This window comes from Dipodomys spectabilis, unplaced genomic scaffold (genome assembly GCF_019054845.1).
Source record: "Dipodomys spectabilis isolate Male_0828 unplaced genomic scaffold, ASM1905484v1 ptg000024l, whole genome shotgun sequence".
Taxonomy (NCBI): domain Eukaryota; kingdom Metazoa; phylum Chordata; class Mammalia; order Rodentia; family Heteromyidae; genus Dipodomys; species Dipodomys spectabilis.
Genome location: NW_024870701.1, coordinates 23,529,361 through 23,553,504, shown reverse-complemented (window position 1 = coordinate 23,553,504; position 24,144 = coordinate 23,529,361). Strand labels below are relative to the sequence as shown.

General features: G+C 40.5%; 1 protein-coding gene across 1 annotated transcript in view; it reads right to left on the bottom strand.

Moving 5' to 3' along the window:
* Slc14a2 (solute carrier family 14 member 2) overlaps nucleotides 1-24,144 on the bottom strand; it is a 411,248-nt gene that overhangs the window by 50,016 nt on the left and 337,088 nt on the right. Inside the window, exon 3 of the mRNA XM_042675019.1 lies at nucleotides 2,568-2,738. Coding sequence (XP_042530953.1) covers nucleotides 2,568-2,738 — 171 coding nt within the window. The remainder of the gene's footprint in view (nucleotides 1-2,567; nucleotides 2,739-24,144) is intronic.

Sequence of the window (24,144 nt, the reverse complement as noted above, 5' to 3'; positions counted from 1 at the left end):
AAGCAATATACAAATCAATTATATTGCTATATACTGGCAAAAGCAATCTAAAAATAAAATTAAAAACATGGTATTTCTGGTAGCATCAAAAACTTAAGAATATGTAATATATTACTATAATAAATGTAAAATAATTGAAGACAGAGTTAACAGAAAATGTGCAAGTCTTTCATGCTGAAAGCTACAAAGTACTATTGGAAGAAATTGAAGACCTAAATAAATGGACGATTGACCTGTATTCATGGATTTGAAGATTTAACCTTGTTAAAATGGCAACAGTCCCCAAATCCATCTACAGTTACATCACAATTCCTATCAAAATCCTAGTCATATTTACTTTTCCCCACAGAAGTGAAAAACCTGATCCTAAAACTTATACAAAATACAAGAGTGCCACCATAGACAAAAATTTTTTGAAAAAATATAGGAACAAAAGTGGATGATGCATTTTTCTTAATTTCAAAATGTGCTAGAAAACTATATAAGATTGGCACTGGCATGAAGATAAATATATGATTCAATGAAATAGAATTGAGTCCAAGAATGACCTTATACATCTATGTTCTATTGATTTTTGATAGAAGTTCCAGTAGAGAAAGAATAGTCTTTTCAACAGATAATAGTGAATCAACTAGCATGTCCATATTGAATAGATTGAAGTTGGGCTCTTTAATACTATGTACAAAAATTAGCTCATAATGAGTAAAATATCTGAATAAGATAAAGCCCTGCGCATAAATCTTCATGGCCTTGCAGAATAAAATTGATTCTTAAGATAAGATAAAAGTATACACAAAGGAAAAAAAGATATATAGAATTTAATCAGAGTTTTCAAAGGGCTCAAAGAACATTATCAAGAAAGAAAACTAACCCTATGATGTTGGAGAAATTATTTTCAAGTCATACATCTGGTAAGGGACTAGTATACAAAACTACTGTAGTTCAATAGTAAAAAGACAAATGATTTGAAAAGATATTTTTCCCAAAGAAAACACCAGCGGTTAGCAAGCACTTGAAATGATGTTCAATCTCATTGTCACTAGGAAAATATCAATCAAATGCCAAATCATCATGAGATGCTATATAGGGCTATATAGTAAGGGCAATACCAGGGCTATATAGTAAGAAGGATGACTAATAAGTTTTGGTGAAGATATAGGGAAGTTAGCATTTCATATATTATTAGTGAGACTGTAGGGAAAAGTTTAGTAGTTAACTAAAATGTTACACATAAAGTCATATGAACTAGGAGTTCTCTTATTGTTTATACTGAGGTAAATAAGAGCGTAGGATCACATAAAAATCTGTACATGGTTGTTCATAGCAACATTATTTATAAAAGCAGATGATGAGCAGATAAACTGTTATATTTACATAGTGAAATACTGTTTTGTTTAAAAGGAAATGAAGTACTACATCATGCTACAACATGGATGAACCTGGAAATGTTATAATGAATGACAGAAGGTCACAAATTATATGATTCCATTTATGTGACATATCCATTGTTAGGTAAATCTTTAGGAACAGAAAGTATATTGGTGGTTGTCAGGTGATGGAAGGCGTGGAATAGGAGGTGACTATTTTTGGATATGGGCTTTTTATTTTCTTCAGTTAATATAAATATTTTGGAATTAGAGTATAGTGATGTTTGCACAGCTTTATATTTAAGATCATTTAAGTGACTAGTTTAGGAGAATACATTTTACGTTACATGTCATGATATGTATCTGGATTGTGTCCACAGGGCTAATTGTTAAAGGCTTGGATGCCAGCTGATGGGGCTTTTGGAAAATGATTGTATCATGAGGACACTAACTTCTCATGGATGAATCTACGGAGCACTCATAATTTAATGGCATTATTGGGAAGTGATGAAAATTAAAAGGCAGGGCATATATGGAGGAGTAGGTGCTTGGTGGTGTATATTCTTGAAGGGCAATTGGGAAGCAGAGAGAATGCTTCCTGGCTGCCTTATTTTGAGCAGCTTTCCTCTCTGCCTTACTCTTCTGCCATGATTCCTTTACAACCTACAGAAACAGAACTGGTTAACCGTAAGTTGGAACCATGAATTGAAATGTATCTTTCCTCTTTTGAAGAGTTTCTCTCAGGTATTTGTTACAGTAATGAAAAGTCTGACTGACACAGTGTGAACATTATATCCCATAAAACATCTCTTAGCAGTTTTGTATCCCTTTCCCTTTTCTAGCCAACCAGTCTACCTCTGTTCTGTGTTCAGATGACCAATTGCTTGCATTCTAACAAACACCATTTTTTCTGCAGGCCCACAGGGTCATTCAGGGGAGCAAGTCTAAGGGCAATATGTTGGACATTGATTTAAAGCCTGGTGTGTATTCTCTCTGCTTGTCCTTAAATTCAGGTATTACACAGAGCTACATGCTCTTATCGAAGGCCATGTAGGACCCATCATGGATATGAGTATGGTCTCCTATTGGCATTTCCCTGGCCAATACTGAGTCTATTGGGAATCAGAGAAAGCAGCACCATTTACTTCTTGTCCCTCAATCCTTTACCTGTGAAACAACCTGAAGTGGGACATTGCTCACCTTTTCTTCAGGCATTTCCAGCAAGGGCAGGGCTGGATGTGTATCTTGGGAGTTTGAAGGCCAGGTAGGGCTGCTTGGCTCTGATTCATAGAATTTGTATCTGCTGGAATTAGGCTCTGGCAGGAGAGGGCTGCTGTGGCTGTCAGACATCTTCAGGGAGTGGTCACTCATCTGTCATGTGACTGGTGAAAGGGAAAGAGAAAGATCAGGTGAATGAGAATGGGGACACAAAGGGACTCACCCGAGGGGGAATGGAGTGTGACATGGGGGGATGAATAATGACACAAATGTATTTTTATCTCCAACTCTTGAAGCTGGCATTGCCACAGTGGCCAGAGGCCATTCGTCTATCCATATGGCTTTACTTTTCAAAATATCCCCACCTAGAATAAAGTTCAATTCTGCTTCAACTAGTTAGGAGTCTCTACTTTCTGATAACTGATGTATTTTCTTCTTCACTTTTCATTTTTCTCATTATTTTAATATACACAGTATTTTCCACTTGATACATACATATGCACCCAGTACTAGTCTAGGGCCTAAAAGAAACATTTCTAAGTTGCTATGGAGATACTCTTGTTTCAGTTTGACTTCCCATCCCCTCCGTCCCCCTGTCCTCTGAGCCCTGTTTAGCCCGTCTCCTATCCTTTCCTAGGAGTAGTACAACATTGTGGCATGTTCTATTGGAAGCCATGTGCATTTGGGCTGGGTGGGAGATCTTTCCCCTCCATGTGGAACTCTTTTTCTCTTCCCCCCCAATCGGCCCAGGATTTGCGCCATGACTTGCTTTTGGCATACCACTGCTTATCTGTTTCCTGTTTCATCTTGTAACCCACTGGCAGTGCTACATTCTTCTTTCTATTCAGTTATTCTAGCCATTCTTATTTGCCTTTTTCTTTTACTTATGACCTAGAATTTTGCCCCATTGATTTGAATTACCTGAGTTTCAGAAATCATGTATTTATTTATTTATGTATTTATTTTAGGACAGAGGCTGCTGATCCTTCACGTGAGTGCTAACATTCCTTACTCTGACCATTATAGACACTGCTCAAGGGTTGCAGAGGTCTCTTCCAAATGAGATGAAGCCCCCTGTCAAATCTTGCATTAGTACCATTTTCCCAGGCTAGTTCCTCTCCTCCTCCCAACAAGAAGAATTCTTCCCTATGGCTTCCACCCCTCACCAGGTTGTGTAAAACCTCTCTTCCCTGGAGCTCATACCATCTGACCATTCCTCCTACCAGCTGCTTACTGCAGTTACTGAATTTCTTCTCCCGCTCTTATCCAGTGAAGACTTTAGGTACTCCTAAAATCTCTTAGACTCCAATAATTCTAAGTAACTTTCATATTCAGATAGATAGCTCATTGGCCTCTTCTCTGGGTTTTCATCTCCATGGGCAATTTCTACCTTTCTTTCCAGCTATCAGTTACTGTAGCAGAAGCATGAGCTCCATATAAACACTATGAAATCTCCAAAGTCAGATCTGTCCTCTGGCCACTACCTCCAATAACTTGAAGTTCTCTGACTTTCTGGAGACTTGACTCATATTCTCCATCTATCTTCCTTTCTCGCCTTGACCAGGATAGATTTAAAGGCCTATCATTTTGCTTCTTTCGATTCCCTTGTTCTATTCTCCTTCCTTCATGCCTTTATGGAAAAACATCAGCCAGGATAAACCCAGCTTTTCCATGTTTTCACCAAACAGCCTAGCATGGCTAAGAAACAGCTTTTTAAACAGAATACACAGCTTTACTTTCATGTTGATGATTGTCATCCCCAAATTAATGCTTGTTCGTAGCTCACTCCATCCTGGTTTGCAGATCCAGTCTTCAGTCCTCATCTCAACTAGACTGTTCAAGGATATTCTAAGACTTACCACCTTCTTGGACACACTGGTTAGCTTTAACAGTTGATCCTCTTTACGCATGGTTCTTCACCTGCCCTAGGCTGGCTTGCCTCTTGCACGTATGGTCATCCTGAAAAGCTCTCTCTAGACCATTTTTGCTGATGTTCCAGCACAAATGACTCAGGAGTTAGATACAATGCTGCCTTCTCCACCACTCTCTAAGACCTCTAAATTACACCATTTCAGACAACATCTAGATGCTTTCATGTTTTGTTCTTCATCCATCTTCTTACCTGGTGGCCTTTATCTCACTTTCCCCCTGTTGGAGAAGCCTTCTCAGAGCCATCTTTCCCCCAATATTCCTGTTCCTTACACATTCCCAGGGAACTAAGCATTTTTCTTTATAAAATTCATATGTACATATTTGTGCAAACCTCACCCACCTCAGAAGTCAAGATTCATAAGAACAGTGACTTTGTTGTGTATATTGCTATGACCATAGCTCCTAGCACAGTGCATAGTACATAGTAAGTGTTCAATAAATATGTACTAGATGAAAGGAAGAAAAGAGGGAAGGAAATGAGGAAGGAAAGGAGACAGGAAGGGAAGGTTAGAGGGAAAGAGAAATGAGGAGGAAGGAAAGAAGAAAGGAAAAGAGGAAAGGAGGGAAGGATGGAGGAGGAGAAGGAAAGGATTGTAAGTAAAGCTCCAGGTGGTTTCCAAAGTGGGAACGCTTCTTTGGAGAACTTTCCAAGTCACTGTGGGAATCCCTAATGGTTTCAGACCAATATGGGCCACCCACCAGCTCGGTGTATACAGGATGCTAGACCTTTGTCTTGATTAGCACCTGTCTTCACTTCCAGAAGTAGTTTATCAAACCACAGATAATTCTTATGTGGACCTAAGACATCATTTAAATCCAGCACATGATGATACTGATGATGCTCTGGAACAGAGGACTTTTCCTCTCTTCTGATCCTGCAGTGAGAGATGGGGAACACTACCCTGGAAGGGTATGCTAGGTGCAGGAGAGATCATCACAAGGAGCCTAGAAATCTGTCCTTTCCAATGTGCTCTCCCCCTCTGGTGGCCAGGAGCTGGTATAGCAGCCCTGGACCTTTAGTAAAAATTTCCACATGAAAAGTAAGGGAGGTTGGCAGATGTCTAGACATGTGATCTGGATGAACTAGTCATGTTCTGGGAAGAACTTGTGTTAAAATCCATTAAAAGTCCAGTTGAAAAATGATAACAATAGTTATTTTTTAAGCATAGTTCATTGACTCCAAGTTGCTATTGTCTCTAAGATACATGATGATGTCTCACAAAAGCAGAAGAAAGCGCTGCCAAAGTCAATTGTAAGCTGCACCCTGATCCTAAATATGTTAAAATTGTGGCAACAATGCACAGCATAATTAGTAAGCCCAAAGACATAAAGTGATGTGTTTTGAATAGATGCTGCTGAAATGCACAGGTTCAAGTTGGTAATGAGTATATTTAGAAACTGTTGCTTAACCAAAAGATCTCAAATACGTTTATATTTCTTTTGATGAAAAAATGTATATATGCTAGGAGCCCCTTAAGAATAGAGACTGTCAATCAGGCACTAGTGGGTCATGCCTGTAATCCTAGCTATTCAGGAGGCTGAGATTTGAGGATCTCAATTTGAACCTAGCCTAGGCAGAAAAGTCTGTGAGACTCTTATTTCCAATTAACTGCCAAAAAAGCTGGAAGTGGATTTGGCTCAAGTGAGAGAGCAGCAGTCTTGAGCAAAAGAGCCAATTGAAAGCATGAGGTCCTGAGTTCAAGCTCTAGTACCAACACATTCACACACAGGAACAGGGATTGTTTCCTTCTTAGTTTCTGTATCTGTGCCATCCAGCAGAAAGCCTGGCACATATCCTGGATGAATGTTCATTGAAATAAGAAAAGAATGAGTGTTCATATAAGGGAAGTACTCTCTACTCTAAAAGGACACTTGCTTATCCACTCTTATAGAAAAGTAAACTGGAGCTGGTTGTCATGCAGATATAGCTCTCTCTGTTTCCCAAAGGATGCTAATCTTGCCATTATGGTGTCTATAGAAAGGAGAGACCCAAAGGACTGGCTGCATGGTGCAGAGACACATTAGAACAAATATCCTGACCTGGGCTCCCTTCTTATTTCCATGGCGTTGTTGGGCACAGCTAGGGTCTTCAGAGCTCAGTGGCTGGCCCTTAAGTCGTAGGTCCAGGTCCTCAGCCCAACACTGTTTCCCAGACCCACAAAGCCTCGGCAGGAATGATATGTTTCTCTAGGGAACATAGTGTTCCTTTGTCATGGGAATGTTTATCCTGTTAAAATGGGGGAATTTTGGCTTGAGGGCAGGAGTGAGATGCGAAGTAAAAATGGCCTTATAAAGAGAGAAGGTGGCTGTGTTTGGAAAGAGGCCCCAGCGGCTGGAAGCGCCTGGGCTTCTTTGTCACTCTCTTCAAAGGGCAACCTAGGATTCTTAGGGTAATCAAATTGCTGACTTAGTTCCTGGCATATAGTAGGAAGAGGTTAGTGATTTTCATTTCCCCTCCTCTTGGGCTTCCAATTGCAAGGAGAGATGGCTAGAGCAACCAGATGAAGCTCAAGCTGGCTAGTCTAAAACAGAACCTCTTTCAAAAGTTTCCATAAGGCGTCGCCACTTGTTAGAACTGGACATGGAATTCCTGCTCCAGCCACGTCCTGTCTGAGAGCCTCAGAGTCTGTTCCCAATACCATTAGGAGCCAGTCCATTAAACCTGCTTCCAAGAACACATAATGATCTGCCTGGCGCTCTCCCTCACTCCTTGGCTGCCCACACCTTCTCTTCTCTCTCAGAATTATAGACAGAAAAGCTCTTTGGATCAGCCCTGTATCTCTCCAGAAAACAAGGCTCCCTGAGCACACTAGCTGCCCCATGCTCTCAGAATTCTCTTGTTGAGTACCTACTATGTGCCCGTTGACTCCCTTGGAAGGAACAGAACAGAAAGTCCCAGGTGTCTTCTATAAATAACTATTTTGAATGTTGGGGAGAGAGACAATGATCAAACCCTAAGTACTAAGGAAAAGTGATGGCAGATGCTAAGCCCAGTAATTTGCCTTCCCAATGTTGGAAACATGAGGCCCAGGGTTTGAATCAGGACTCGGATCAGCAGGAAAGGAAGAGAAACACATCTCATGCCAAAGCAATTCCTGAAGATATCTCTGGTTTGTGCCAGGAAGTCTCAGTGTGAACACTGTTTGCCCGTGGGGAGAGGTGTCAGCAATCAGACATGCAGGCATAGACCCCAGTTGTTCTTCTAGTGTTTATAAAAGGGGCTCCTACTAGATTATGCTGGTTTGAAATTCTTTTTCCCTACAAGACCATTAATTCCTAGTGGAAATGCAAAAATATGCTTATGGCCAAAGGGGACATGGAGCCGCCCCATCAAGCATTTGTCTGCTTCCTTGGGTGGTAAAGTTCCTGTGCTTATGCCTTTTTGTTTTGATTTTCAACTTCTTGATATAAATTAGTAGGAGTCAAAGCTCTCTCTCTCTCTTTCTCTCTGTTGGTCATGAGGTCTGAACTCTGGACTTGGGTGCTGTCCCTCAGCTCTTCAGCTCAAGGATAGCACCTTACCTCTTGAGCCACAGCGCCACTTCCAGCTTTTTTCTGCTTATGTGGTACAGAGGAATTGAACCCAGGGCCTCATACATGCAAGGCAAGCACTCCACCATTGAGCCAACTTCCCAGTCCCAAGTTCTCTCTCTTCTATAATATTTTGGGTTTAAGCATATAGGTGACTTGCCCGGGGGTGGAAATGTGTTTGAAATGACTTAATTTATATCATCTTCTGCATTTGGAGGTTATTACATCTCTGAAGGAAGAAAATAGACTAGCAAGTTCCCACAAATATTTGTTAAACTGATTGGTTTTGCCCAAGATCTTGCAATTGATACAAGGAAAAGTTTCCACAAAGTTTTATATCCTTAAGATCCAAGTGGATGTTGTTTTTCCTCTCTTCTCTAACACTTTTGATGATTGAGGTCTACCTGTGCGGCTGAGGTTCCCTAGCCCCTGAGGCTGGCTGTCCTTGCTGTTAATCGTTGTGATTACTGGAAACTATTGTATCTAGGTAGCTGACACCAATTCCCCACTGAACTTTTATCCCTTGCTAGTTTTAGCTCTGTTCATCATGTCTGCACAGGACCCATGAACCCTTTTCCCACCTAGAGTACTTTAAAGGCTGATCCCAAGTCTTCCTTTCTCTGAGGATGTTCTCTAGAGTTTCCTTTGGTCTGGCTCGTCAGACAAGGCCAATCCTTGGCCATCCCACCATGAGGATCAGCATTCTCCTGATGGGAGTTTGTTGAGACAGGTTGGGTCACTAGGATCACTAGATAGGATGGACGAATAGTCCACTGGCTAGGTTAAGGTGAAGGTCCTTCACTGGGTTCATTGCATAAGAGTTGACTCATTGTCATTTATGAAGGGTGGCTCCAAGCTTTTCTTGGCAGCTCTAGTCCACCGAGTCCGATCTGGGCTGAGAACAGGCTGACTCACTGGCCAGAAGGTCAGGTTGGGTGGAGCAGGGTCAGAGCCAGAGTAGCCTCTTCTGGGTCATCTGAATTTGGTCTAAGGTTCTGACTTTCTGGGTTCTTCTGCAAGGGTCTGGGCTGGGGTACTGCAGCTGAGACTCTAATCAGGCCTGGCCAGGGAACTCTAGCCCTTAGCTGAATGGATGCAAAAGTCTGCTGTGGTTGTGGGGAAGAGACCAGCTCTTTGCTTCATCTCCTGAGATACTAGCTTTTGACTGGGAAGGGATCTAGGGGGTGGTAGCTACATCCTGATAAGCTAATACTTGAAAATGGGATGACTGGTCCCTGAGTCATTACATCCCATCATTGGCAATTCCAGCTATCATGTTTCCCTTCAAGTACCTCTGTCGGATAAAGCCACACTCTCCCCAGACCCTGAGGAGAGTCAGCTAGAAGCTGACTTTCCTGACTTCTGTTCCCCAGTTCTTCTCACTTTGACATTAGTGATGGATGCATTATCTTAAAATACTACTTTATCATGTCCCTAACCCAATATGTTCTGAGAGTCTTCACATCTGAGATTCTTGCTTTTTGAGCTGGAAAAGTTTGCCTTTGAGCATGAGACTTTTGAGGCAGGATCAAAAGGTCCAGGCTCAGGGTACACAGGAATTTTGTGGAATGTTAATGAGAGGTGAAGGGAATTAAATTTCTATTTCCATCTCCATAATATCTTTATACAGATACTTGTTGTGCACTTAAGCAAATATGGCTTAAACGAAAGTTAATGCATCCTTTTATATTTTAGGCAGGTGTTCTACCACTGAGCTGTACTCCCCAGTCCTACCCTTTTTTATTTTTAAAATAAAAATTTCAGGGTAGAAATTTTGAATCTGTAATGGCTGCTTTGGGCTGTGGGATCATGAGGGATAATATATGGATTCCATCTCTCTGTCTTTCTCCCACTGTCTGTCTGTCTCCGTCTCTGTCTCTATCTCTGTATCTCTCTGCAAGAGCTTCATTACTGAGCTACAATGGAATTCCAGCTCATGGAATTTTAAAATATTCCCACAAGTAATGTTCATGTGCAGCTGATAGCTACAAGTCCTGGCCTTGCTACTTAAATCTTCCTATTGTGCGCATTTTACTCCAGGTGGAAGTTGAGGATCAGCTTTGCCTGGACAGTTAGGAAAGCAGGCTCTCAACTCCACCCAAGAAACAGGATCTGCATTTGAAGGAGAGCCATGGGAGTCCTTGGCTCTTTTAGGACAAGTTCAGTGTGCTGCAAAAGATGGGCTTTGGATGTAGAGAACATCTAAAGAGAGGGTGGCATAGAGGAAGAGGCCTGGAAACAATCCTCACTGATTTCAGAATTCTTGCTTCCTGGTTGAAACATTCAGGAAACCAGAAAACCCAGATTAGATTTAGCAAAAACAAAATTTAACAAAAGCTAGATTTGTGACTTTAATTAAGCACCATTTACACCCTCTGTCTCCTGATAAAATGGAGTGGTAAACACCTCAGTAATTTTAGCCCATATTGTAGGCTATAGGAGCTAAATCCTTGCTTCCCACATTCCCTTGTAGCCTGCTCACCATCATCAATAATGATACTCTCCCAAGGAAATGGTTATAGGTAGTATATGACTTTAGGAAAAAAATGTATAGTCTATTGACACCTGGTATGCTCTTTTTGCTCTGTAATTCCAAATATGAGCAAAGAGAGAGGAGACAGATGTCTTGTTCATTTGCTCAGCCCTAAGGAGGACAGAAATACAGGCCCTTCAGATCCATGTTGACACAAGTCAAAGCTGTCCTCATGCAGCTTTGCTGTAGACTTCAGCTGTGGGTATAGGTAATAGTGAAGACTGAGATGAAGAGCACTCACAAAGACCATTCATAGTCAAATGGTAAGTTAGTCTGAAGAGAGAACAGAGAAAAACCTACCTGGAGTAGAAGGAGACATTAATGGAAGTAATGAGATTGTAGTTGAATTGAGCAAGAAGGAAGGAAATGTCAGAAGGAGGAAGGACTTAGAGGCAGATCCAAGAAAGAAGTGTAAAGAAGAATAAAGAGAAAAGGACAAAAAAAAAGGAGGAGAGGAAGGAGCAAATGGAGAGGGAACTCATAGGAGGAAAGATTGGAGAGCTAGAGGTCAAGGATGTTCTGGGAAGGTAGGAGAATAAGGTTGAGAGGAGATAGAGTATGAGCCAGGTGGGTACTCCAACCCCATGGCCCTATTCTTTAGGGGCAATGGTCTTTGAGCTGAGGAAGATTTCATGGTGAGGATACTCCCTTTAATCCTCCCCATCTCTTATTTCATGAATCCTGTTAAGGAAGGAACAATAATCCACCTTAAAATGAGGTCAATTTGCCCAATGGCTCCTAACAAATCTGCTAGGCTTCAAAATAGATTTACCTAGACCATCTACTTAAGAGGGAAAAGCAGAGTAGAGCTAGCATAAAACTTAACAATTCCACCTTAATTCTGCCTTTTCTCCTTCTTTGCGTCTACCCAGATCTCCAACTTTTATAAAAATGAGCAATGCATGCGCTCTGGAAGTGGATGAAGTCATTTCACAAGGTGCTTGTCATCTGATCCCGTCTGAAGCTTGACTGAGGAGGTAATGGGACAGATAGGTTGGCTATATGCAAAGCCAAGTATTTGAAAAGACAGAATTTGTCTGGAAAGTACTGGAAAAGAAAATGAGCTTGTGAATTCTGTAAAGATGTTTCTAAAAGGAGGATTAAGTGGTTGATGACCAGGACAGTCACAGTGGGTGGAGGCCAAAAGAAGTATGGCCAAACCCTGGCTCTGCTACCTACTTCCATGTTGGACAAAGATTTCTCCTCTGTGAAGGGGGGATGGTGGCAATGTACAGAGGGCCCAGTACATGGCCTGGCAGGCAACAAGTGTCAACAATGATCAACTTCTGTCATTCTTCCTTCCATCTTTCCTGAGATTGCTTCAACCACCAAAGATTTAATGAGAGAATTTGCTGAAGTAAAATATTTAGGAAGTCTACACTTTTCCTTTCCCTTTTCCCTTTCTTTATTTTCTTTTCTCCTTCCTTCCCTTTCCTTTTCCTTTCCCCATCCCTTCCTCTCTCTCTATGTAACTATGAATGAGAAGAGTCAGGGTTACACAGAAGAGCCTAAATTCTGAGGAAGGGAGAGGAAGAGCATCAGGAATCAAGAAAGAGATGAAAAAATAGCTAAAAAACCCCCACAAAAACAAGTTAATTTAGAGACAAGTAGGAGACAGTACACAATACCAATCTAACTCCCTGCAGGAAGAGAAGCCAAGTCACAACCACAGGGTGGTTTACTGCTGGACAGTTTGGAAGCACAGAGTTGGGTAAGCAGAGTGCCTAAGTTCTTTGTCTTTCCCCTCCAATGCAGAACTCATTGTTCTATTTGTCTCCCCGTCTCTCTAATGCACGTTGGGAACATCCCTTGGCTTGGACATTTGCTGTCCTGCGGTACATAAGCTGGAGCTTCTTGAGTGAAAGGGAACCTGCTCAGCTACGAAGTTCATTATGATCAGCAGCATCTCCCACTATGCAAAGAATGGATGCTTCAAAAGTAAATGCAGGCCTGATACAGACAACAGACATTTGTCCAGTTTGGTCCTTACTCTGCATTCAGTACTGACAGTGGAAACAGAGAGGAATAATTGACTGCAGTTATGACTCATGATCGCTCCTCCCCCAGAACCAGTTATTCCAATAGTAAAGCACCAGGAAGGAATCCTATTCAATTTATTAAGTATACTTTTAATATTCTTTTTATTTTTGATATATATTTTTATTGTAAAGATATTATACAAAGGGGTTACAGTTACATGAGCAAGGTAATGAGTCCATTTCCTATCAAGCATGGTTACATCTTTCTTTATTTTTCCCTTATCATCATCCCTTCCCTCCCCAACTCCCCAACTCCCTCCCCCATCCCCCCACCCCCTGCAAAATTGTAAAGTTCATTTTCAACATAGTGTCCTGTACATCTCATTCTTACAATGGGTCATCCTGTATCCTTATTTCAGCATTTCGTTATTTCCCTTCCCCTCCCTTAATTAGAAAAATGTATATACAAGATGCAGGACACTGGAATCAAATATAGTTACAACACAAGTTATACCATGGGGGAAGATCATACAAAGAAACAAACAAAATCTCACATAGTACATTATAAGTACATTAAAAAGAACAGCAACAAAGATAAAACCACTTGTGTCCCTATCTTGGGGTTCATTTTGCTTATGGTCATATGTACATAGCTTTTGACCTTTTCTGCTTGTTCTAGACATATTACAGATATTACATATTATTACAGATATTACATATTATTACAGATAAGGAAAATCATGGGATCTATTTTATTTTAAAACTGTATTGCAGGGCTGGGAAGGTGGCTCAGTGGTAGAGTGCTTGCCTTACATTCATGAGGCCCTGGGTTCGATTCCTCAGCACCACATAAGCAGAAAAAAAAAAGCTGGAAGTGGCACTGTGGCTCAAGTGGTAGAGCGCTAGCCTTGAGCTGAAGAACTGAGGGACAGCGCCCAGGCCCAGAGTTCAGGCCCCATGACCTGACCAAAATAAAAACCAAACTGTATCGCAAAACTCATAGAACTCATAAATATTATAGACTATAATAGACAATTTGCTCCATGAAAGTTAGAATGTGTTTGTGACTTTAACTAAGCATCACTATCCCACAATACTGTGAAATTTGGGAAATTATGTAACCACTTAATCACAATAAAAAAATTGGCAAAAAATCATGTTTTTATTTTTTTGTTTTTATTTCTCACCTTACGTTTAACTATTTCAATGAATTTGTTTTCTTTATTTTGTAATTTGAGTTTTAAAAATCTCTTGCTGTTTTCTTTTCTTCATATTCTTTTTCTTCCTTCTTCTATTTACTTTTCTTTCTTACTTTCACTTAATTTCCTTCTTTTTCCATTTCTCTGTCCTGCCTTTATTTCATTATTCCATCATTATTACGTTTACCTTTGTTCATTTTGCATTATGGTTTGTTCTACATTATTTTGCCATTTTCTTTTCTTTTTTTTTTTAGCTTTTTCTGAGTAGTTTATTTTTTATTTTTGTTTTAATGCCACTTTCTTTTCTATGGTTATTGGTTGCATAGTAGTTGCTTCTATTTGGTTCCTATTTAATTCTGTACCAGGTTTGTCCAGATGTTGCAGTTACAGGGTTTGTTTTCTCCTTTCTGAGTGATACTAGAGAGTAAGCTCTTAAGAGAGCTAGAAGAGATCTCTATACCAATTGATAAGCAAATTCCATCATAGACTGCAAGAAATATGAAAAAAGCAAGGGAGCATGGTTGCTGCAAAAGTTAATAACTCTTTAATAATTGAATCCAAAGATACTAAAGTTATTGAAATGCCACCCAAAGAATTCAGAAGCCTAGTTAAAAAATATCAGTGGCTTCAAAGAGGATTCAAATAAAACAAGTGAATGAAGTAAAAAAGTCAGTTCAAGACTTGGATAAGAAACCTCACAATATGGACAAGAAATTAAACAAGGAAATAGAGTTAGAAAAGCAAACAAACCTAGCAACACAACAAACTAATTCTTGGAGATGGAAAGCTCAATAAGTCAAATAAAATCAGAAAGCATTACTATTAGACTAGAGCAGATAAAATAAAGCATATCAGGGTTTGAAGACAATTAGGAATTATTACACTCAGGTAGCAATGAACATATAATGCACATATAGCAATGAACATATAGCAATGAACACATAGTCATGACTAGAATGGTTAAGACAGAGTATGCTTAATCATACAAATCTGTGGTGTAGAACAGAGAAATAAGATATAGACTAAAAGCATAGAAATGAATTATAGCATAAAATATCTCCAAATCTAGGGAAACAAATGAACATCCAAGGCATTTAGAACCCCAAAAACACAACCAAAAAGAATGTCCATATCATATTATATCAAAATGCCAAGCATAGAGAATAAGGAAAGAATACCAAAAACTGCAAGAGAGAATTTTCAAGTTTTTAGCAAAGGCAAACGTATTGAACAACAGAAGATCTCTCAGAAGGAATCCCAAAGGGCAGAAGAGCATGGACTGATGTAGTTTCAGGCCAGAAACAATTTATCCCTCAAAATTGAAGGAGGAATAGAAACCTTCCATGATAAGCCTAAATGAAAGCATTTCATAACCACTAAGCCAGCACTACAAAAAGTGGAAAATTCTGGTGGTGGAATCTGTAGTTTGGCATTCCCTTAATAAGGTACATTATAATACATGAGATAGCTAAAAATTGTTTCTCAGCATCCTTTGCACGTGGAGTTTTAGAAAAACAAAGACTTTGTCACTTATAAGCACTTAGGCAGAAATAGAGAAGATGGAGCAAAAGACTCCTTGACTAATTTTCTAATGAAATAAGGCCTTAGACATACACTATTTTCCTGTCACTCAGCTAGGCCTCAGGTGCTAGCTTTGTGGGGTTTGACAGGAGGTGTCACAGTTCTGATTTCCTGCTTCTGAAATATGGTGGTGGGAGATTGAACTCAATATTATTGTTTCCCTCCTGAAACCTCACTCCAAATTTTGTAAGCCCTTAAATATTTACAATCCTTCTTACAGTGTTTTCTGTTTCCTACGCTGAACCCTACTGGTAGATGATCTCTGAAAACCAGAGTATTCTGTGAGATGGAAGGGAGGGAAGGGTAATTAAAAAGTAAGTTTGGGAAGGAGGACACTTTTTAACATAAAGGAATAAGGATTTTCAACAGCTAAGAAGGACAGGTGAGAACACTTGAGTGGAAGGTGTTGAGTACCTGCTCTTTCCCTCCTGCCCCCCCCCCCCCACAAATTGATAGTTCATCATCTCCCACCTTCTATGGGTTGGATGATAGTTACTTGGGCTTGCATGTATTCTCAGCCAGGCATGTGTTTTTTTCAGTGTGGGCATCCCCTCATGGATCCAGCAAAGACAGATCCATCTGGAAAAGGCAGAGTGCTTTCTTCCCCTTGCATTCCTTTGTCACCCTGCTGGAGGCTGCAAGCTGCTGTCCTGTGCTCGTTTCCTGATCACTTACTTCCCTGAGAGAAGATGAAACAGAGGGACCAGGTGTTCTTTGACACCGTAAATCAGAAGAAAAAGCATTGCATGGGAGCGAGGAGACCTGAGATCTAAATTTAGCCTCCTAGCTCCTAGCGGGGCGATCTTGGGCAAGTTTCTTTAACAAGCCCATATTTACTATACTGTGGACCTGCCCATTTCTCGCAAGTATAAGGGTTGCAGCCTGAAATCAGACCACAATCATTTCTCCTTCTGTAATTCCTACTATCTGCTCATCCTCCACAATCTACCCTTTAATGTGTCCAGAATAATACTGTTAGAATATGTTAGAGCCTATCATCTTTCCGTTAAGGCTCTGTAAATGCTTCCTCATTCACGTTGGGCAGGGCATAAAATCTATACATCTTAGTGATCCTCTTTCCCTCCCGTCATACAGGAGGCCATAGCCTCATCATAGGGACTTTACCCACAAGGGTATTTAAGGCAGTCCTATAGTGTGTAGATAGATGTTAATAGAATACCTATGTATATTTTTACTTATTTAATTTTGTTTTCCTATTTTGTTTTGTGCAAGAACTTGAGCTTGAGCTCAGAGCCTGAGTGCTGTGCCTTTTTAGTTCAAGGTAGTGCTGTACCACTGGAGCCACATTTCCACTTCTGGCAATTTTGGTGGTTAAATGGAGATAAGAGTCTCCTGCCTCGGCTGGATTTGAACCATGATCTTCAAATCTCAGCTAAGATTATAGGCATGAGCCAGTTGAGCTTTGCTAGCATTTCATGTAAAGTGTCCTGACTCAGATCATCTTTTAGATTGTTACTTATCACATATGGAGCTTACCTAATTTGTATCAGCATTGCAAAGTTAAGAGGATGGTGGTTGCTTATATAGGCTCTGGAGCCAGACTGTCTGGATAAATCCAGATAAATAATTTACATGCTGCTGCTGCTGCTGCTGATCATGATGATCATTCTGGGAAGAATGGAAGAGTCTCAGGGCACAAAAGTCTGAGTGTTCAAAATGGACACTCAGTAATATTCTTTTTTTTTTTTTTTTGGATCCGGTCGTGGGGCCTGATCTCTGGGCCTGGGCGCTGTCCCTCAGCTCTTCAGCTCAAGGCTAGCACTCTACCACTTGAGCCACAGCGCCACTTCCGGCTTTTTTCTTTTTACTTATGTGGTGCTGAGGAATCGAACCCAGGGCCTCAGGCATGCAAGGCAAGCGCTCTACCACTGAGCCACCTTCCCAGCCCCTCAGTAATATTCTTTCAAAGACCAATGGGAGCCCAAACAATCCACAAGAAAGTGAAAGATTATTGCCTTCTTAGTTCTGATTATAAACTCATCACCAACCACATTGTGAAGTAAAGTCAGCAACACTCTATGTAGCTACAGTTCTCCAAAATGTCAAAATTATGAAGTTTCTTTAAATAAGGATTGACATTCATTGCTCTTAAAGTTGAACCTCACCTAAGTGTATGTAATACTTTGATATATTTATTGGCTAATAGAAATTTATGCATCTAATTGATAATTAAATAGACACTGAGGGGTCTGAAGAATATATTTTTAAGGCAGAAGTACAAGCAATGAATTTAGAGACCGTTGAACCATGCACAGACTTTTTCTAGACCAAGCACACATACTCCAAAGTGACATAAAAATAGAGATTCCAGCTGGGTGCCCATAGCTCATGCCTGTAGGCCTAGCTACTCAGAAGGCTGAGTTCTAAGGATTGCAGGTTTAAAGCCAGATGGTGTAGAGAAGTCCACAAAACTCTTATCTTCAATTAACCACCCCAAATCCAGAAGCACAAGTGGCAGAATGTTAGCCTTGAGCAAAAAAGCTCAGGGATAGCACCCAAGCCTGGAGCTCAAGCCCCAGGACTGACACCAACAAAAGAAGAAAGAATGGAATTCAGTCATCCATGGACCTGATGCATTTATAGAGCAGGGTTATTTCCATGCAGTATATTTTCAATGTACTTTAAGAAAACAGACTTCATGGTTTAAGGCACTTTATTTTAGTTGCAAAATGATTTGAATTATTTGGATATTTTCAGATACTTAGTAAACAAAGCAACAATGTTAAATAAAATTGCACCCCACAAAAAATTCTGCTGCTGCTAATTTGCGTTATGGTACTCTGCATCCTTGTGATGGCGAATTACCTTCTGACATTAGGACCAATTGGATCACACACCAATTCCATCCTTTAGAACCTGGCAAGAAACGCCCTTTGTACCATAGTCCCTCTTGAGGTAATTTGTTTACCCTAGCCATCCAAACTCAGTCAATAAACCATAGGGATTGACAGAGTGTCACGGTATAGGCAACAGAGGAAAATTGGAAAAGTGAATTGTAGGTGGTGAATGACTAGTAATAAATCATCAGCTTATTCCTGTTGCAGACATGTCTGTGACCAGGAAGAAATCCAACCAGTGGAAAATCTGAGTTGGACAAAAGTGGGCCACTTAATTCTGTATGAATGCATTCAAGAGAGAACGTGATCTGGTTCTCTAAGCTAGATAGTTCTTCAAATACCTGGTTTTGTTAAAACCACTTTTGCCTGCTGTTAGAAGCTCTCTGGTTATTGCCTGGCATCTGAAGAAGTTATACCATTAGTGATTCACTCCTTTGTCAGAGCATAGACCTCTTCAGTATGCTCTTTTGGAAAAAACATGTAGCTCTGGAAAGAGTTAGCACATCAAGTCAATGACATTTTGGTGTGATTATCCGTTAAATGATTCCCTTGCTGGTAGAGCTCTGGAATAGTATTAGGGCTCTGGGTATCCTGGAAAGAGAGAGGGGGAGCAACAGGTGCTGAAGTCTGGGGAAAGAATAAAGGCAGAGGGAAGAGGAGAGTGGTAAAGGCCAGGCTCAATGGTGCCGATTTGAACAAAGCATATATCTTAACCCTCTAGTTCATCTCTAAAATATAACTCATGGACCCTTGTATAAATCAAAATTCACCAGACCTGGGTAAGGATCACATTTTTTCAGAATTAATTTGAGGTACTGCCACATTTAAGGAGCACTTAACACATTTGGGAATATTTAGTTTTCAATGACCTAGACATCTGCAATTCATTGTTGAAGGGGCATCCGGGGTGTAGACAAGATCATTCTTGGGACATTATACCAGTCTTATCAACTATGGACAAAGAAAAAGACAAGGAGGATAGGTTTCTAGAAAGAATAGAAAAGTGCTCTTTGAAGCACAAAATAGCTGCGATTGGAGGTGGCACGTCCCATGGGATCTGTTTCTCACTATTTGTGTGGGTGTTTAATGATCATTTCTGATGCTCGTTTTGCTTCTGGTTCAACAAGTAGACACCGCTGTTCAATACTGCTCCTTTTTGGTAACTGGATCGCCTCTGCGGATTCAGTCATTTGACAAAATGTACTTTTTTTTTTTTTTATAAAAGAAGAATTTATCAGTGAGTTGCTAACTAAATTGGAGGGTTATTTTTGTCTTGATTAAAGAAATTTGTTTTCGTAAATTACAAGTTAGATAACTCAGAAGACCAGGTGTCTAATCGACTTGGCCGGTTATGCTGACGGATATTTGATACAACACCAATTGATGGGAATTTGAATTCAGTCAAAGTGTTTACGCTCATCAGCTGGGAGTATGAACCAAATTCTGCTCTGGAGAGAGCACAAAGTGTTTGTTCTTTGCAATGAGGAAGCACAAGCATTTAGCAATGAGATAGAAAGGAAGAGAATGCTTTTAAAGAGACGAGTTCTCTGAAAGAACTCACATAAGACCTTCTGATCTCTTGCAAGGGCCTGTTGTTCTCAGGGCAAGACTCATTAGTGAGCCTTAACCATGATCCTCTCAAGACTACAGGCATGAGTCACTGTCCTGGCTAATATTTGTCCTTAACACTTTATCCTGCCTTACAGATCCTTTTTACCCAGTCTTCACTAGGGTATACTGTGCCTTCACATCTCTTCCCCTGCAGAGTAAATATTCTAATTCCTACTAAAAAATGAGTGACAAGTTACTCTGCCCACTTTCCCCAGTTAAGATTAAACTTTCTTTGGGCACTAACATTAGTTAAACATTTAATATGTCTCAGGCACTGTGCCAATCCTGGTACTTGAACTCTGGGTCTGGGATCTGCCCTTGAGCTTCTAGCGCTGTACCACTTGAGTCACAGCTGCACTTCTGGTTTATTTTTGGTAGTTAATTGGAGATGAGAGTTTCGTGGGTTTTACTCACTGGGCAAGCTTCAAACCATGATCCTCAGATTTCAGCCTCCAGATTATCTAGCATTACAGGCATGAGGCACCAGGGCCTGTGCTGAGCATTTTATATACATTGACTCACCTAGTGCTCTTTACCACTGACTGCTGGATGATTTATTCATGGTCTTTTGCTATTGCATGAAATTGAATACATTTGTCTTCATCTGGGTGAAGAGCAAGCCCTGAGTCTCAGAAAAAAGAAGTCTGGGCAGCATGTACAACTGTTTATGCCCTCACCTGCATGGCTCTGGCTGCTAGTTATGCCAAAGCAGATATTATAATATCATAATTATATATTATAGCATAGTATTATATAATATTTTAAATATAATATTATATATTATGTAGTATATAATATTATAATATACAATAGCATATAATGCATTATATATAATATAAAATAATATATAATATAGTATTATTTAAATATTATATAATATCATTTATAATATATCAGATTTATAATATCTGCTTTAGTATATCTATATGATATAATATGATATATAATATAACATATAATATTATGTATAACATTATATAATTATATATTATATTATAGAATAATTATATATTATATTATATAGTTATAGAATATACTTATATTATATATTATTTAGTATATATTATATAATATTATTTAATATTATATGAGCAGGTATAATATTATAATTATATAGAATATAATATATTATAATTAGATTTTTTTTTTGAGTCCGGTCTTGGGGCCTGAACTCTGGGCCTCCTGGAATTAAGGTGGTAAAATCAAAGTGGTGTACCCAGACCCAGAAGACATTACAGTCCCAAGGGACCTGAGTGATGAACTGGTCCAACCTATCCCTCATTTGCGACGTGGCCACAGTGCAGTTCTGTTGCAAAGCATGTCCACTATCCTTTCTGGAAATCCAGGGCCAACGCTAGCTTCTTAAGAGAGGGGTTGGGCAAAGTTTGGGAATGAAGGTCTGGGTTCTGGGTTGAGTTCTCTTACTAGACACTGAATGTCTATATTTATAAATATGTGGGAGCATTGTTGATTCCCTGAGTGGCTGGTTGGGCTAAAATTGAGAGGGTAACATGGGGCATAAGTTACCAAGTGGATGGGTGGGAGGAAGAGTCAGCATGATGGTGCAGGCTGGGCAGTATAATCTGCTTGCAAAGGGCCCACTGGTAACTAGGTTTCCCTGACACCAGCCATCAGATTGCCATAACATGATCAGAGCATGCAGCATAGCCCCTGATTAGCTGTGGAAAGGCAGCTAATTGAGTAGAACAAGGAACATCTCAGAAAGGGGTAAAGAAGGTGGTTCTGGTGGTCAGAGACTGAATCTAAATCTTGGTGCCTCTACTTCTGACATTATGATATTGGACAGACTATAGAGCTGGAGTTCTCCCATCTGCAAAATGAGATGATGATAAAATTGATGCAGGACTGGCTTCATGGGTATGTTGCCAGTGCCAATGTAGATGGCCCAGCACACAAATGGGCTCTATAGTCACCATCCTGAAACTCATAACAATTCAAATAGCTCCAATTATTCAAAAAAAATCTTAAAGCTTTGCCTCAACTTGAGACCTCTGCTCAAACTCAACCCTCCCTCCTTTGCATCTCCTGGTTCTCAGCTGCTTAATTTTGGCCCCCCCCCCCAATCTATCAGTGAAGGATTCCTCCAGAAGCCTTCTATCCATGCTCTCCTTCATGCAGAAGCATAGACAGGTGCTGAACACAATCAGAGCCAGGTGCATGAACTCTGAAGCATCTTAATCCAACACAGGGATCCAGTACCTCTTGGTGTATGTCTGTGGGTGGGAGGCCCTTTGGGAAGGGGAGGTGCCGTGTTCATCTCCTCCATTCCTGGTTGGTTATGGTGCAGCAATCTGATGGCTGGTTGCTGGAAAAACCTGGCCACTAGTGGCCCTTCATGAGGGAAGAGTTACAGGGTGAGGTTCCTTAGGGCCTTTAAGGATCTTCACTGACCTAGGCAGTAACCCTGTGCTGAAGGGATAGGCAAAAATCACTAGCAAGTAAAACATCCTAAGCACAGGATGAGAGAGAGGGGGGTGGGAAGAGAGAGAGAGATGGGGGAAGAGAGAGACCCGCAAAAAGAAAAAACTGATCTATACTTTTCCATCTTTAACTGTATCATTTTCCCCCTGCTTCTTGAACAAGAGCCTCCATTTTCATTTTGCACTGAGGCTCTAAATTCTGAGGCCAGCCCTATGTCTACCTCATAGATGGTCATGGAGGATTAGACAAGCAAGGACCTGCAAGGCTCCTCCCAGTGCTGGCTGGAACCAGGGGTGACCAGGTTTGCCTACCTCATTGTGTGGTGCGCAGGCTACCACCTTGCTGCTTGGGAGGATGTTTCTTCCTTCATCTAGCCCATAGCAAAACAGAGCATTATCTTCTTTCTTCCTAAGTTCTGTCTAGCTACTTTCTACTAGGCAATGAAGTAGTAACTACTTCTTTAAAAGTCAGAGCAGGTTGGGCTAAAAGTCAGAGCAGGTTGGGCCAGGCCTGTGTCAGGCATCTCGCCGAACCCACTTGTCCCGCGGCCACATGCACTGAGATTCAACTCCTTGCCAGCATGATAATGAATTAAAGAATGAGCTTCTGAAATGAGCCCTCCATTGTGAAGAGGCTGTAATGGTGCTGGTTATTAGCAATTCCTCCTGGATGGGCTAGGGTATGAGCAATAGAATTAAATGAATTTCCTTTGAAAGTTCTGCTGTGCCAAGTAAGAGATATAAATGCCGCATTATGTGTTGAAAATACCTCCAGGGTTTGGTTTATAGACTTGTTTATATTTACATATTTATTCGAATGTTTATGACTTTCTCTCTGTCATTTTCACGTTGGTATCTCCCCACTCATTATGGTTTTATGGTCGCCTTTTGGAGGCCAGTGGCTGTACATATCAGCCCATAATTTGATGAGAGGAGGGGATCCAGGATAAGAAAATAAGTTTAATGTCATAGGTAGGGGAAGAGTCTTCCCTTGGGGTGGAAAGTTGGAAATGAAGAGAGAGGTCTCTGTGTTTTTGTTAGGATTGTGAACAGTGCCTGCTAGAAGGCAGAAATGTCTTATCCTGTCACTCCTAAGAGGAATAAAAGGCAGAAGTCTCGGCATAGTAGGTGTTCAGAGATCTCAGAGCGACTTGTGGGAAGGGTCAAGGGAGGGACTCAGGTCTCCCAATGTCTGTAGCTAAGCCAGAACCACATCTTTCCTCCTTGTATTTAGGGCACACTTAGCTCTTGGGCACACACAGCAGGCAATGTGACTTGAGCTCATGGTATTTTTAGGGGCCCATGAAAATGACTTTAATTTTCTTTTAAAAAAATCAGAAGAATAAAATGCAGAGAAACCAGCTGGTGTTATATTTGTCTTGATACCAATACAGTCATAAAATGTAATTTTTTAATATTTTTTTATGGAAGAAGGGACTTACAAAAAGCAAAGTGCCTGGGGCCCTCACAAGTCATAATGTAGTCCTGCTAAATACAGACATCCTAAGAGAGCTATGGGAGAGTGCCTGGGTACCCATACCCCATTGCCCTGAGTCTCTCTTTCCTCTCTATTACCTCTCATCTTAAGCTCCCATGTCTCAATGTCTTGTTATCTATCTCTCTATGGAGAGATCATTTCAACTGTGGAGCGAGGGGCCTCTGGGTAATCCGTTGTGATGGGTAAAGTGCAGCAGAGATAACTTACATGGACAAACATACCCTTACTGTGGAGCCCTGACATAGTTGGTTGTAAGGCCAGAGAGGCTGTCTGGTTCTCAGGTGTCTCTCAGGTGTAATTGTGTATGAGGTATTAAAAGTGTAGACGGGCCATCCATAGAGCTCTGTGTAGTAAAACATAAGCTGTGCAATGAACCTCTGTTGTATTCTACCTGGC